Source organism: Trachymyrmex septentrionalis, unplaced genomic scaffold, assembly GCF_001594115.1.
Source record: "Trachymyrmex septentrionalis isolate Tsep2-gDNA-1 unplaced genomic scaffold, Tsep1.0 scaffold37, whole genome shotgun sequence".
Lineage (NCBI taxonomy): Eukaryota > Metazoa > Arthropoda > Insecta > Hymenoptera > Formicidae > Trachymyrmex > Trachymyrmex septentrionalis.
The window spans coordinates 7,919,760-7,936,946 of record NW_017305536.1 but is presented as its reverse complement, the minus strand read 5'-3'; the positions used below and the strand labels follow the sequence as shown (position 1 = coordinate 7,936,946).

The window sequence follows — 17,187 nt, the reverse complement described above, 5'->3', positions numbered from 1 at the left end:
CACGCATATAATAACATCATTAATGAAATAAATATATCATGCTTTTGTTTTAATAAAATTTTATTTGTTTCATTAATACTATTGTTAAATCAACAAAATTATTTTCTATTAAAATAATGTTGTTAAAACAAAATCATTTTTCTCAGTGTAGATATTGTAGTAGATAGTTTTACAGATGTGTATTCTTTATATAATTTTGAGAAATATATTGATATTAATTTTATATTCAGTCTAGCTTGAACACGTTGCATATGGCTTTCAAATGATAATTGAACTTTGAATAATAAAATATAAATATTTATATAATATACTTAGTGTGTAAATAATATTCCATGTTCTCTCTTTTTTTTCTTATTCAGTTTTTTCTTAATTTAAAAAATAAAGCGTGCTCGCGTTTTGTATAGCCAACGAACTTCTACATTATAGCATGATTAGTCTCTATGGTTAATAAACTTCAAAAAAGTATTAATGTGATTAACACTCACTTGAATAATATATATTAAGTTATTTCAATAAAATAAAATGGTAATAATATATTCTTTTAGTCTATTCAATTAGTCATTTCAATTCGTCTCCTTTGGTCATTCAATTCGTATTTCGCAATTCTTGCATTTACTTGTAAGACAAACAACATAAATATCTGAAAAAAATGTTACATTAACGTCATAAAGACGTTTTTTTAGACGCGTCATTTGGATTCAATCCATGAAAGATTTAAAATTACGTCGTGCTTTTCTGTATGTCCACTGAAGATGTCCCCAAAGTTAAGCCGAAATGTTCGAACAATTAAGTAATGTAAACTGAAATATATTTTATGGATTATTAAGTTGTGTATTGCATACTGTGCTGTATTCTCATTAGTTCTTTTACAACTTCAATTCTAATATCCATTTTCGAAAAACCTTTTCTCCTACATCTAGCTTTTTGTATTTGTAAGCGTAGCATTAATTTCTAATTCTTGAACGTTTATAATATAAATAATATTTAAAGTAAATATAATACTAATAATATAAATAATATTTAAAGTAAATAATAATAAAAAATAATTATTATATTAAAAATGTTATTATATTATTTAAGGTCTACTTATCCTGCACTAAACTTATTACAATTTTCTTTCTTGTTTTCGTCAAATATCACAAACATATACCTTTAACCTTTTAAATTCCAAAAGTGTGCTATTCAGCTGAAAAAATAGACGTATTCATTTCAACAAAATGTATATTTAAAATCCTATAATTTATATTTTTGCGTCAAAATTTTTATAGTTTTTATATGCAGCAAACTGACATTTGTCCGATTCATTACGAAGTGTAAATTAATTCCTGAAATAATAGTATAGAGTATTACGAGTTGGTAACTTTCGGTCAACACAATCAATCTGAAATATTAATAATCCTCTCAAATTTAATTAGATCTTTAATTTGCTATAAGAATTTTAAAACTTGTATAAAACTTATTGCGAAAAATATTATCTCGGCTGAGATTTACCGAGAAACTCGTACCTCCCGTGCGGGCGTCTTTACCGTTCAATCACCGAGACCTTGGCAATATTTGTTGCAATTACCAATACATTTAGATAGTACGCATTGAAAAGCAGCATGCATAAATAATATTATATTTTTTATTATAAACAAAATTATTTTAGAATAGGTCAATTAAATACGAAGACGCACCTTATTATTTATATAAAAATATATAATACATATATGTATATGTGTGTGCGCGCGCGCGCGCGTGTGTGTGTGTGTGTGTGTGTGTGTGTGTATATTAGAGTTCAATATCTAACTTTAATCGTGTGGACGCTCTTTATATTTATTTGATGTATTCAAATTTTCAGTCCTGGCGGATGTCCAGGTTACGACTCGATGTGTGTGTGTGACCTTATGCGTTATTTGATAAAAATATCGACTTCATCAACTTTTTTGCCAATTATTTTGCATACACATCATGCCTTAATATAGCGTAAAAATTTTGTGCAAAGTATACATGGTCTTTTTTATAACGTATTTTTTATAACATTATTCGCGATTTCCAATTCACCAATTGCAGAATTTTATTTCATATAATTTTTTTTTGTAACAATAAAACTGTTTGCGCTTATACGAATAAATTAAAATAAATTAAAATTTATATGCATATTTTAAGTCTATTGAATTCAATTAAATAAAAAAAACCTTTTATTAAACTGGATTCAATTATATTGAAAAACAGCATTTTCTATTCAGAGATTTGAATTAAAAGATATAGAAATGTGCTTCATGCAATAAATGAATAAAAATGTATTCAGATTAAAAAGAATTTATTTTAACGTTTGTATTTAGAAATGTGTATTTCTAAAAATCTAAATCTATTTCAATCCATTTCAATCCATTCTCGTTTACTAGGATAGCGTTTTTCATTAACAGAATTGGTGCGTATGTTAAAGCTGTTATACATTACTCTAATCTGAGTGAGAATGTAAAAGTAAGATATTTCAACTAATAAAATGCCCAATGTATATTTCATCAAATAGGATGATAAAGTATATTGAAAATTTTGCAGTTTAATTCGTTTTTATATTTTTATTAAACGTACATCTTTACATTGATTTGTACAGCGGCTTTAAAGTGTGCTGAGTACGCACAATAAAAATTCTGTCAATGAAAAACGCTATTAATTTGATGAATACTTCATTTTATTTTAACATTACTATAGTCTGTGTAATGTAAATATTACATTGTTCATTGAAAAATTATTCAGCGAATTGTATATAATTGTTGTTAATTGTACATAATTTTATAATTATCAAATTATTGTATATCTTAATACTTTATATTTTTCAATATTTTCAACATATAATCTCCAAATAAAAATACATCATTTTATGATTTAGTCTATTACGTTTGAAATTTTTTATAAGATTATTATATTTAAAATTATCAACATAATTTAAAGATCTAATAATGAGATCCAACTGATTTCTGTCAAAGCTTATGAAGAACTTCCGGATAATAATAGAAGTATTGGAAAATTTCCGGATGACATTAGAAGCACTGGAAAATTTCTAAGTAAATCATTCATAGAATCATTGAAAAAAATTTCCTTGAATATAGCTATATCTTTTCTATGCATTAATGAATGCATTTTAATAGGTCACACCTAGTATACAGACACGGTAGTGTCTTAGCGCTAAGACAAGCGCAGCGACATTGCCGATTCTTTTCGCAAACAGCGAAATACATGGTACACTGGTAAGATAGATAGATACATATGTATATTGAAATTTATTTCTATATATTTATTAAGTATATAATTTTCGAAAAAACATCGATCCGAGTAATAAAAAAAGAAACAGCTCATTTTTTTATGGAAGTGACTGCGCAAATTATTAGTCAGATCATTAATATTTAATATTAACTTATTATCTTTACGTTCCATATATCCACATTTTTAATTTTTATTTAAATCTACATTTATTGTTATCAATTGGGTTCAATTATTTATGCAGATAACAATTGTATGATATGAGAAGAAATGCAATAATATGTATAAAGCCAATGGCACGCGATGCTTTGGATTGCTAGCATAAATTATTAGAATTGCACGCAGAACTCTATTTTCATAATTTATTAAAATGCAAGCAATCAAGCAAGCATATATGTATTGTATTAGATAAGATAGCTTAAGATATTCTAGCATAAATATGTTTTGAGTTACGAAGCGATATTAATAAATGAATTTAATACGCAAAATATGAATTTAATATGCAAAATATGCTTCAGCTATCTGTATCGATTAACATATATATATCTACACAGTTTTTCTAATATCCGCAGAAGTTTATGTAATAATAAATATCTGATAAAAAATACCATCAACTATAAAAGTAACATAATATAACATCAATGAGTTGTAATTTAACATTCAGTAATATAATTATTAAGTAACACACATGTGTTATATTACATTTATATTATTATATTATAAATTAAATTAAATTAAATTTTATGAATTAAATATTTTTATTCAAGTATATATTTTCAGCAAGAAATGACTCATTAAATCGATGTTGATTCGACATCGAATCAACATTTGACAGATATTTTTTATTAGGTTGTAAGTGTGAAATTATAACATTAATGTTATTTTTAATTGTTTATTATGAATACATAAGTCGATATTTATAGTCAGTCCTTATATCTAAAATTTTATGTTTTAAGACTTAATGAATTTAAGACTTTACTTCATTGTCATATAAATACAGTAAGGTATTATGAACTAATCAGAAAACAGTATTAGTATTTTAAGATATTACTTAAAACAATCTTAAAATAAGAACAGACCACGAATTTCGGTTATATGATATATGCGAGAAAATTGATTGTATATCTTGAAACGAGGTGAAAATTACAAAAGTGAATGAATATTTGCCAAAATATTTATAATTTCACATTATCTAATCAACACCTGGTGAATTTGTTCATTTTTATAATTTTCATCTCATTTCAAGATATACAATCGATCTCCCGATATTTCAATTACGGAAAATCGAATCTCCCGCCAACAGCGTGAAAGCAAATTATTACTATAAGATGGCAGCACCAGAAGCCTTCATTGAGTTCCGAACTCGTATTAGCCATCAGTCACGCAAAGCAGCAAGCGTTGCGAAGACGTAAAGATTGAAGTAGTGTTTTTTCCAGTCGACATTTCGCACGTGTTCGTGACGTTCGTGTTCGAATCACAGAGCAGAAATAGAAAGGAAAAAAGGAACATGCGTCACGTCCTGTTAGTTTTCTGACGAAACATCCGGATCATCACAGGTAATACATAATTGCCAATTTCCGTTCTCATTCCTATATTTCCGACCTCAATTTCGCGACGGATCGCCTAGAGCGACTTGCATCACGCTCGGCGAAGAAGTCGGCTCTTGTTGACTCTTGTGACGTTTCGGATGAAGAGGGGTTATACGACACCGATCTCGAGATGATGACCGACCGACCTATCCCATCGCGACGGTTCGTCATGCAAACCACGTGATCGTTTTGATCCGCGCCGCGCGATGGCCGTGAATTGTTTACCACGCGCTCGCGTGTCGCCATGGCGACGTCACGCTGTCAATCCGTGAGCACGTGGTGCGACTGCGACACTCCTAGCGCATGTCAGTCAATTTCGCGGGCGCAAAACTACCGAAAATACAGTTCGGAGATCAACTCCGTTAAGATTGATCGCGCAATATTCTTCTTGAGCTACGGGCAGTGATGCATAATTTAAAACGACCGCCAATTGAATTAATTGCCAATTAAGTTCCAATTAAGTAATTACTCCCCAGCAAACTACGTCAACTAGTTGACGTTATTTGTCATCACTTTTGTTATTTTAGATGTCATTTTGATGTCAAAATGACGATGTATAACGTCAGCATGTTTACTGAGGAGTAATTATTTAATTATCTCAATTAATGTCGTTCTTAATGATTTACTTAATTTTGTAATAAATAACAATAAATAAAGGGCAAAGTAAGAGTCAACACATTTCTTTAAAAAACACATTATCTAATTAAAAGAATCAATTACAAGTAAAGAAAAAAAAAATAAAATTAAAGAAAATATATAATAAAAAATAAAAAAAAATGAAAAATAAATAAAAACTCAGTTTAAATACAAATTACAAATTTCGGCTATCGGATTGAGCCCTCTTCAGACATTAAACATATCGAAAAAACCGTAGTACATAATAATTATCGCAAATGTTCGCATATTTATAATATTCATAATTCGGGTGAGTCTTGATGTAGAACTCGATATTATTCACGTACGATTAAACAGTCAAAAGTGTATCATATCTCTTGGAAATGTTCTAGTTGATAAAAAAAGATAAAAAGAATAAATAAAATATTTTTTCACAATTTGTACACTTTTGATTGTTCAATCGTACGTGAATAATGTCGAGTTCTACAAGACTCACTCAAATTATGAATATGCGAACATTTGCGACAATTATTATGTACTACGGTTTTTCTTTACTTGTAATTTATTCTTTTAATTAGATGACTTATTTTTTAAAGAAATGTGTTGATTCTTATTTTGCCCTTTATTTATTTTGTATATGAAGAGTCCTTCAATTTGTTAAATTAATTTTGAAATATAATTTCAAAGTAACTTAATCGATAACTATTATATATAAGACGATATAACATTTTTTAAATAGTATATTTAATTTTTTGTTTTTCGACATTTGGAAAAAAGCTAAGATTAAGGATGGCGAATTATATAGTTAGAAATTTTCCCGATTTTAACGACAGATTAATTAAGTTAATTAAAGTTGTTGGACGAAATTGCCTTTGTGTCCATTTCTACCTAATGTAAATTAACTTTAATCTCAGTTTAATTTACTTTTTATTTTTTTCTAATTCTAAAAATTAGAGGAAAAGATAAAAGGTGCATAAACCGAGATTAAAATTAATTTACATTGAAAGAAATAGATATTAGTTCAATTAATTCATATTGGCAGAAGCCAGTCGTGAAATTATAATTACAATATATTTACAGTCCTATATTCACACGTCTATGTTTCTTAATCAATATCAGATACTAAACTTTTATATTAATATAGTAATTGTATTATTATACTATTTAACCCTAATCAGTATTCGCGAATTCTGGAAGATTTTCTTTAACTACGTTGTAAAAAATTGTTTATAACAAATGTTTTTTTACAACCATACATAATTTGAAGTTACATAATCTTACCCCTCGAATTCTAATCCTTAAAATGCAAAAAATTATTTAATTATATTACCTTTAAGCAAAAATACATTAATTTAAAGTACACTGGATCGAATAGAATCAGTTAAGAAATTAAATTTCGGAGCAAATATCGATTAGGATTAATAATATTAAATAGTAAATAGTAATAAAATAATCAAAGAGAGGAGGTTTTCTTCAAATTGTTTCAAAATTTCAAATAATAACAACAAGGACTAACAACACATCTCGCAGCTTCGAAAAAATAATTCTCAAACGTTATTGTGCGAGGTCTTCGCGCTGCAGACCCGCTTGCTTTGTTCAGTTCTTCTGTTTGTTTTCCTCGGCGGCGGTTGTTGTTGTTGCTGTTGCTTTTTTTTCTTCTGCTTCTTCTTCACAACTTTCGGCTTACCCGAATCTGACGAGGCATCGTCCGACGTCGTGCTCTCGCAGAAGGCGTCGCGACGGCACGCTCGCGTTCTCGTTGTCTTCGCGACGCTCGTCTTCACCCCGACGCCGACGCAGGTGGAGGCCACCGTACCGACACCGCGAAACTTTCGACGCGACTCGAGTTTCCGCTGCGGTCGCTGTGGCTGCTTGGACACCGTCGACGTGGCCAGCAGCTTCAACGAATCCGCTTCAATCGTCAGGAGAGAGGAAGTTCTTGTGATTCTCGCATCCTTGCCCCGGGAGTTTAGGTTCACCGCCCGTTGCCAGTCAAGCTTCGCATTCTTCCTCTTGGACGGTTTCTGCCCGTCTGTTCGCGCGGATGCCTTCAATTGGGACGCATTCCGTCGCAATTTCTTCCGTGTTTTCCTCGCGTCGTCCTTGTCCGTGTCGTAGACGAGCGACTGCGGCTTCTTGGACTGCGGCCTGAAAAGACGAGGCGCCGAAAGCGTAAATTTATTATGCGTCCCACAGAAAAATGTATTCTTATCCAATAAAAAGGTCCAATCAGAATAGCGTTTTGGTAAAGCTAAACAAACTTTCTAGTTATGATAATTCTGTTTAGCCTTACTAAAATGCCGTTCTACGTTGAGTCTTTCTGGTTTAACTAGAACATTTTCCAGTGCCTCTTCACGGAGAATTTTGAAGCACATTGAATTGCGAAATCGACGCACGCGATGTAATAAACAAAAAAATTCTGGCATATACCTAATTGCAATGAAACATGCAATGAAACGAGCAGATTCTATAGATGCTGTATGCACGATAAATCGACTAGTATATCGACTCACTTTAACGTGACCTCGCCGTCCGTGGGATAGTGCATCAGAGCGTGTCTGGAGACACCCCAACTCAACGGCGTCTTAACAAATGTGTCGACGAGACGTTCCGCTTCGTTGTTCTCGTCGGCACCGGTGCTGGTCGACACGCCAGTCCAGATCTGCCGTCTCAGTGATGTGAGCTTGATTCTCACCTCTTGGCTAGTCGGCGACACCGGTGACGGATTTCTCAGCATTCTGGCAAATACAATTCGTGATTTTATGAAGAAACGCATTCTTTATGATGAACACTGTTTCGCTCCGATTAACTGTGACGATCACGAAGTGATCGAACAATCGAAAAACTGGTGAAATTAAATAGCTACTTGTAATAAATCTACAAAATAAAATAAACATTGCTCTGCAAAGGAAATCCGTTTAAAAATAAAAAAAATTTTAACAATCTTCCGAATATTACCTATTATCTGTATGAAAAAAAAATTTGCCAAAGTATCTAAAATTTAACTAGATACAAATCTGTAAATAATGTTTTTTTGGGCTATCAAAATAATTATGTAGGATACTCAAATTGATTGTTAGAATGTTAAAACATTTTGCAACATTGTCATCAAAGCTTAAGCATTCGATATAATTATTTTTATGATTAAATGTGTCATTTAATCATAAAAAAATGAGCAGCTGTCGATGAATTCTTCTTACTAACCGAAGACATCGCGGATGTTGCCGAGTCTTCCGGTTATCTTTCCGTGGTAGTAACTCTCCAAAAGATACGCTGCGAGGTCTTACAATTTCCGGTAAGATCAACGTCTTCTCCTCTTTCTCGATTGTCTGCCGTTCGGAGAGTTCGATTATCTCTTCTCGATGTTCCTGCGTACTTCTCCATACATCTGTAAGACATATACGACGTATAACATAAATCGATATAATTATTTATTTCAATTTCGTTATAAACGTACCATCATATTCTCTTCCCTCGCTTCTAACAAAACTTTCATCAGCCGAGTCGGTCAGATCACACAGATCGCTACCTGGATCTGTGGTCGGCAAATCCATCACCGCTCGTCGTGCCTATTGACAATATAATGACGATTTTTATTAAGTACAATTTAACGTCACTTTTTAGTTGCTTGCAAAAAAAAAAGAAATATAAAGAAAAAACAAATTTTAAAAGAATATAATTTTTTATTTCTCTACAATCAGTTATTACATTAAAGTTGTATTTTTAAATTAATATTGTACAAAATTTTATTGATTTAAAACATTCAAGCTTATTTTTTTTGGAAAACTTCAGTTTTTAAATTATGTTGTTGTTATAGCAAATGAACGATATATACCAGATTTTTCCTGCGCTCCAAATAAATTCTTCCCGCGATGTCCCTTCGTGCTCTTCTTCTGTAAAGACCGACACTTCTCGGTGGTACGAAGGTCGGCGACGGTGGTGGCACACAAAGATATCGACGGCGACTCGCCAAGAACTCTCCGCCCTCGCTGGACCACGTAGCATCGGTGTACTCAGTCCTACCCTCTTCCGACGAAAAACTCGCCTGTGAGATATCTCCTTCGTCGCTAGAAAAAAATTTTTAATTGTATAAATTACTTGAGATAATATAGGATAAATAAAATATGAATTATCAGAAAGGATATACCTTGAATAGTCGGTCAAATCGATATTGGTAGGCTCTTCAGCATTGGATCCCTCCTTCGCTAATCTGGCTATAATCTTATTTCGGAGTCTTTCCTGTCGAGTCAAGTTTGCGAGATCCGTCGTTTATCCTGATTCATTAGAATTACATAAATTAGAAATTTTTAAATGATATAATTTTTAAGCGCTTCTAAATTCATAGCAGAATGATAAGATTTATTTATTAAATTAATTTGATATTACTTACATGAGGAGAGAGAAGAGAGAAGAAGAAAGAGATATAAGCCCATCCGAGAAAGTGCGTGCACAAACATCGAATAGATATCGATTTGATTTTTAAAATTTTTATTTTAATTATTGTTTGTACAAGAATAAATTAAGCGACAAGTTGTTATTTGATTGCCGTCGTTTCTTTTTCCAAACAAATGCAGAAAATGTGATTAAAGTATTAATCGGATAATGTTACCTTCATGGGATCTTGATCGGAAAAGTCAAGTAGGGTCTCGCAGAATGCCTTGCCGATCTGTTCGTAATCTTGAATGGAAAAATGCGTTCCGCATCTTGAACCGATTTTAGAACCGCCCATAGAAGCCTCCATGGTATAACTGTTCTGCACGCCCATCGACCATACAACCACTCTGCCAGTACCTTCTTTCAACTTCTCAACGTGGAATTTGCAATTCTCGAAGGAGAACTGAAATCATAAAATGAAATTGCTAGTGTCACAACAATTAGCGTCAAGACTCCTGTCTACGCACCTTCAGACTAATGACAAAGAAAAGACATAATAAAACTACTTGAAAATATATTAAAATTTGCATTTGATAGAGACTTGTAAAATATACTGAAAAATCTTTTATTTTTCAGAACAGAATAAAATTATCTCTCTTAAATCTCTCAATTCAGTTTGTTTCATTTTTTGATTAGGCATAATTCAATTTCAAAGATATAATTATTTATTGATTATCGGAACACAAAGGGAATTTTCGTTATTTTACATATATATTCTATCTATTGGAAATGTTGTTTTATTAAAAAATGTTGGCAAAAATTTTTCTTCATTTTTTTCGTCTCTAATGTCATGTATGGAACAGGAGTCTTAAAAAATCACTGTGATACGAAAAATTCCCTAAATTTTCAAAAGCTATCAGTTTCACTTTAACTTGATCAAAGAATTAAAATTATAAAGAATTTAATTGTGCGATTTCCAGTAGTACCCCTCCCTCGTATGTGTGCATTTACATTACCTTATCAGCTGCGTTTTTATGAAGCATCAGCGGAAACACCTGTTCCGACAGCTTTCCATTGCATCCTGTCCTCTTGCTTTCGCAACCGTAGGCGAATATATTGTGTTTCCTCGAATGAGCGTGGAGATCGCAGTATATCGCCACCCCGCATTCCTCGAGGAGCCTCCGGATCATTAGCTTCGTATGCCAGACAGACGGGTAACTCTCTCTCATCACTGTCCTGTACTGTCGATTTAGATCCTTCCCGGACAAGGAGCACCGATTGTTACCCACTATAACGCCGTCTGGGTTCAGCATCGGCACCAACTTGAAGACGAATCTCTCTCTAAGCTCCTGCAATAATCACGCAATGTTAGATCAATTGTTAAGCCTCATAGCTGAATTTTCTCAATCACATCAAGCAAATTTCAATAATGATATTTTAATTTGACCCCTTTAAATCGCGTTATCGATACCTTTATTTTGGATCTGGAGCGATACATAGAAAGAACGATCTTGCTGAAGAGTGTAAAATTTTAATTAGATACAGATCTGAAAATAATTTGATTTTTATCATTCAAATAATTACCTATGTAGAACGCTCAAATTAGTTGCCAGAATGTTAAAACTTGCAGCATTGTCAGTAACATTTAAAAGTGTTCTACATAATTGATGATGATCCCAAATTATTTTCAAATCTGTAGCAATATAGTTAAATTTCGATATATATATATATATATCAGCAAGATATTTCTTTCCATCTAAATCTGCGAAATTGCGTCTTACTCTAGCCCGATTCGTGTCGCCGGTGAGGAAGTCGATGATACCCTTCATCGTCCAGCTCGACGGTGTCTCACCAGGATGCACCCGAGACGTGATAACGACGCCCCGCTTCCTACGCACGTCTTCGTCATGGGTCGGTGCGGTGATCGTCAAATAATACACGCCGTTTCCGGCCAGACTGCGGCACAGCAGGCGCAGTTTGGCGAACCTCGTCTTTGTGGGGTCAGCCACGATCTTACCGAGATATTCCTGGGACAGGTTTATACGGGCAATTAGAGAGGTAGATCCCGAGGAGGTAGATCTCGAGATTTAATCTACCGGCGGAACGTAATAAATACAATCGCCGAGACTGGGAATCGTTCGCGACGGTAATCGCGATAGGAGGGAACAGAACGTGAAGTACTGCTTCGTTCCGCGAGCGATACGCGTTTGTGGGAAACATTCCGCGTAATAATTACTGAAAGCATTTCTAATTCAGTCACGCTGCTTTCCTTCAGCGGCAGGAAAATAAGAATTAACGGAAATAAAGTGAGATACCAGCGTTACTTTCACAATTACTTAATTCAGTTAGTAGTGCAGTTGCTTCAACTATTATATTTTTGTAGGATCACGAGTGAACAGTGATTTTTTTTAATACCGCGTAAAAATGATTAAAGTATCTAAGATTTTGTTAGATACAAATCTGAAAATAATTTTGTTAAGTCATCAAAATAATTATGTAGGATGTTCAAACTGATTACAAAAATATCAAAACTTTTTGCAGCATTGCTCATCACGTTTGAATTTCCTAAAAATTGTTCTATTTTGATGACTCGACAAATTATTTTCAGATCTGTATCTAGCTAAATTTTTTAATTCTTTATCAAAGTCGTTTTATTCGTGACCGTTTTACCTGTAGATCGGTGTAGGTATACGGATAGCAGTGCGCCAAGTAAACGATGTCACGATCATGAGGAAATGAGATGTTAAACGTCAGCGTGTGTTTCTCCTTCTCGTCATCGCTTCTGCAATCATTTCGTGTTATTTTTTTATATCTATTTCGCGTTATATGGCATTATAATTCTCTTACGATGAGTCGTTATTTCGGTAATACGTGATGTTGTCGCCGCATCTTCTCCATCCTACGGATCGAGTTCGAGCGTCTTCAGTGGAGTATAAAAGAGGCTTGAGGCCTTCGTTATAAAGGCTCTCTTCTTTACACATATTTACGATTGAGAACCTGCAATTTTAACAGTATACTTTTCAGATTGATTTCTATGGTTTGGATTAAGAAAATAGATACACAATTGATAAAACGCAATCTTGATTACACAAATGAGACGTTAAAATACATAATCTTGATTGCGTTTTATATATTTTAAGTTTTAATTTAAATTTAACTTAAAAAATCTCTGAAATATACAAAAGAGCTAATAAAAATAGCTACTTATATTACAATTATATATTTTAACACTTTGTGTATTTTTAGATTTAATTGATAAGTTGATAAATTTTTTAATTTAAATTAATTTTTTAATTTTTCAATTTCTTGGAAGATGCACAGTTGATTGCTTTCCCTTGTCTTTTTTTAATACCTGTACGTGAGTCTGCTTCTTGTATTTGATACCCTGAAGTAGTACCACTGTGTATGCCTCTGCGTGTAGAGATCTCTTCTTAGATAGAGCTGGTAATATGTGTCGGTTATTTTTACTACTTTGCCGAGGTTTCCGGACTCAAATCGCGATTCGAACTGTAAGTCCGTATTGTCATCTTTCGGCCGGGACGCTTCGGCGACGAAGAAGATGTCATTCCCATTGGCACACGCGGTTGATTCCCCGGAGAAATCCGTGTGGAACGGTAACACTGTGCTACCGCCTACGCAAGATCGGCTAATCTGCAGAAATAATAAGCCCCCATCTTCTAAATTCTCAAACAGAAAATGTTTCTCAGTCGGCTTCGTGTTTTAACGTCCTCGAACAAACTCGAATCGATTATCGTTTTATCATTAGAACCACCGCCATCGATGATATCCGCAACAATTGCCAAAGATGCCAATTCGTTAATTTCCTATTCTTGTTTTCGGTGAAAAGTTATTTTGATGTTATTTATATCATTAAAATTATTTCCATTATATATCTTATTCGCGTTTTCAATATTTTGTACAATATATTTATTACCAAGAAAAAAATTGAAATGATTAGCGGACTCAAAATGGCACTATCAACGGTTCTGGTAATAAATGTAAGAAAAAATATATATTATATCGCGACTTACGTAATTGGTAACGTTAGTTGGGCAGTAACGAAATATCACCGTTCCAAGCTCGTCACCGATTGGTTTGGGTCTCGGTTCCTTTCCGGTTGACACGTAGAAGGCTTCCGGTGTGGCAGGGTTGTACTCTATGTGACGAATTCTTTCTGGGATCACCTGAGAGATTTTCATTTTTATCTTGATTAATTTTATATAATGATATAATTACTGTATCAACTAGCTTAACATAATAACGGAATGTGAAATAAATTAATGACATCGCATATCTCCGTAAGAAACTCCAAAGCATTTCTTATCAGAATTGTAATTCGTGTAAGAGCAATTAACATTATATACGGTGAATTAGCGATACGCGGCATTTTGTCTGCTCATCGAAATAAAACTACGGAAAAAGTGAAATGAAAAACGGTGCAGGTGCATCATTTTTCACCTGGCATTCGGTCGGCCACCTGGCCGCTTCCTGGATGCTTCCGTCGACGATGCAACGTGCATCGAGTACTGCTCGAAGGGCCTCCTTCGAGTACCGATACCTGGATAGACCCAAAGGTATCGCGAACAGTGCCGATTCCGCGTCTCGTCTTAGAGCTGAGCTCTCGTAACGTTCCAGTTGAGACACTTGTAAATCTTGCGGCGTTAGATCAGAGAGCATGCCACCTACGTTCATTAAAAAAAAAATCCATTCTTACAATTATTTTTAAAGTAAAGTTACATATTTGTAATTTTGGAAAATATAATTTATTTTTTATTTCACTTCATTTATTCATTAATGAGAAAAATAAGTTTATGATCTGATTTTTGCTCGTTAAATTAATCGAAACGATACTCGCGAGAAAATTCGAGATTTTCCATTGGAATATCCCAAGTAGCTTCTTCGTTATCTTAATTATATGCGTAAAAATATTAATGAGAAAACACAAGGCAGTTTTTCTTATAAACGAGCAACAATATAGGGAACGATTATACCGAATTAAACTACGGATTAAATTATTCGCGTGGTAATGCGCGCCATAATGAGAAGTTCGTTGAATTGGCGTTAGGTTTCGAGAGAATTAGACACGATCTTATGTTGCATACAGTAGAGGATCGATGATCGGGTACAATGTCCGTAGGTTCGCGACCTCGCCGCCACTACGGTCATATGTTGTTATGAACGTATCATATTCTCTCCACTATTTCAAAATCAATTTGATAATATGATATTGCATTTCTTCGGCATAAAACTGCATTTCAAATGCAGGAACTACTATATAGTTCAAGAGCGCAAAGGCGGAATGTATCACGGAAAGAACGATTGAAGTATTTAAAAATTTAGAGACAGATCTGAAAATAATTTTGATAGATTGTCAAAGTAATTGTGTAAGAAGTTCAAGTTGGGTTGCTAGAATATCAACACTTTTTGCAGCGTTGTTCATAATGCTTAAGCGTCCTATATAATTATCTTAATAATTCAAGAACATTATTTTCAGATTCGTGTCTTGCTAAATTTTTAGATATCTTAGCAAAATTTCTTCCCATGTATATACATATAAAATACACACAAATTATTAATCAACATAAAGTCATTTGTTTATTACAATTCACTTACAAGAAAAGTGTTTGTTGCTATAATTGCATGCATAAAATAATTACGATCAGGAGCTTAATTCTTATTACAGTTATTATTGTTAATAATAATAAAGATATTTATAGTTCTGTATGTAAAAAAGTATATAGTTGTGACATCGGAAGTGAATCTATAATATATATTTTCAGTTTATTATAGAGAATTAATTTGTTTTTCGAATAAATAGCGGTTCGAGTTTGCTGTTGATTCTATATCATCCACCAATTATCCTCGTTAGAGGAGTTCACCTGGAATGGGTTGAACCGGAAACAGCACGGCCTGGAGCTCTCTCACTCTGCTGCTCGATTGCGTCTTCATCTTTCGTTATCTCTCATCGGTCTCGTTCTCGTCCTGTTCGTCGCGATCATCAGCATCGACGGCGAGCATCGGCGATGATCTACCACCCTTAGCATTCTTGTGCCAGTCTGTGTATTCCTCCCTCGTCGGCACTTCCTCGCCGAGGAGATACTTGACAATCGGATTTTTCATTCTCACGTTCACGTTTTCGTGATCCACATGTCAAGAATCCGCACCACTTTTCGTCGGATGATTTTATATCTCCGACACTTTAAATAATCTCAGATTATACTTTTCTCTCACAATTGTGACTTATTAGAATAACTTGAAATATTATTATCGAAACAGCAAATGCGAATCTATGCAACGCTGAGCTTTATTTGTTCAACGCTCTTGTCCGTGCGAAAAGGGCGTGTCCATTTTTCCGAGAAAAATGTATATATATATATATTTAATTATCAAAGATTAATAATAAACAAATTATAAAATACGGTTTTAAAAATGGCAATGATTGTAGTTGAAATTTGTTCGAAAACTTGATCTTGTGTAAAATCCGATTACTTCAGAATAATTAACTTTAAGAATAAAATGTCACGGTATTTCTTTTTTTCTTAATACCTCAATTGTCGCCTCAATCGATCGAAGAATCGTACAAATAATATAAATAATCGAATAAATCTCAGGAGTGTACGAGAACGAGTAGAGGTTCGACACCGAGGTGAGTGCCGACGAGAGGGTGTAAGTTGTACTAGGAGCTCCGCGAAACTTGGAGGTAGATTCCTAGCGAACGCGGATTGGAACCTGGCTCGTTGTTGAAGACATTCAGTGGAACATTCCTTAGATGATTGCCTGACAACCGTCGCGAATCGTGGGCGGAGCTACCCTCGGAACGATCGTTCGTTAACCGCTCCTCGTTCGAGAAGGCCGCCGGCGCGGCTCATCGACATAATATCTTGCCGGTAACTCGACTCGTTCTATCGACGTTTTCGAAGTAAGCGACGTTCACGTGAGCGTTCGTTGATCGGAAACCGGCGACGAGTTCCGTTTAAAGCGCGATAATGGACACAATCGAGCGAAACGACCAAGAATGAATTAATCTGAGCAATAGGGAAGAGAGGCGCAGCATTGTTGATCCAAGTTTCCTTTTGTGGGTGACACTTTTGGTTAATTTTATTATGTTGACTTCACATGAGTCGTCCGTGATCAACGCCTAACTTTTAGTCAGCAATGCTTTGGTGGTTGCATGAAAAGGAGAAGATTTGCTGAAGCATCTAAAAATTTAGCCGGATACAGATTGGAAAATAATTTCGTTGGACCATCAAAATAATTATGTAGAATACTTGAACTAGTTGCTAGTTGAAAGTTAAAACTTTTTACATCGTCGACGTTTAAGTATTTCATTTATTTTGATGGTCTAACAAAATTATCAGATCTG

At 33.7% G+C, this 17,187-nt stretch overlaps 2 protein-coding genes across 2 annotated transcripts in view; one reads left to right on the top strand and one right to left on the bottom strand.

Moving 5' to 3' along the window:
• Positions 1-4,632: 4,632 nt before the first annotated feature.
• The window catches only part of LOC108750758 (probable glutamine-dependent NAD(+) synthetase), a 19,632-nt gene continuing 7,077 nt past the window's right edge, over positions 4,633-17,187 (top strand). Inside the window, exon 1 of the mRNA XM_018490475.1 lies at positions 4,633-4,802. The gene's annotated coding sequence lies outside the window, so the exon portion shown is untranslated. The remainder of the gene's footprint in view (positions 4,803-17,187) is intronic.
• LOC108750757 (cytosolic carboxypeptidase 2) lies at positions 6,998-15,773 on the bottom strand. Its single transcript, XM_018490474.1, has 15 exons — positions 15,704-15,773; positions 14,283-14,506; positions 13,856-14,008; positions 13,177-13,475; positions 12,672-12,821; positions 12,495-12,603; positions 11,606-11,851; positions 10,841-11,173; positions 10,060-10,287; positions 9,598-9,689; positions 9,286-9,517; positions 8,908-9,019; positions 8,655-8,838; positions 7,964-8,188; positions 6,998-7,598 (listed from the first exon to the last, which is right to left on the bottom strand). The coding sequence occupies exons 1-15, from the start codon at positions 15,771-15,773 to the stop codon at positions 6,998-7,000; spliced, it is 3,258 nt and encodes a 1,085-aa protein (XP_018345976.1).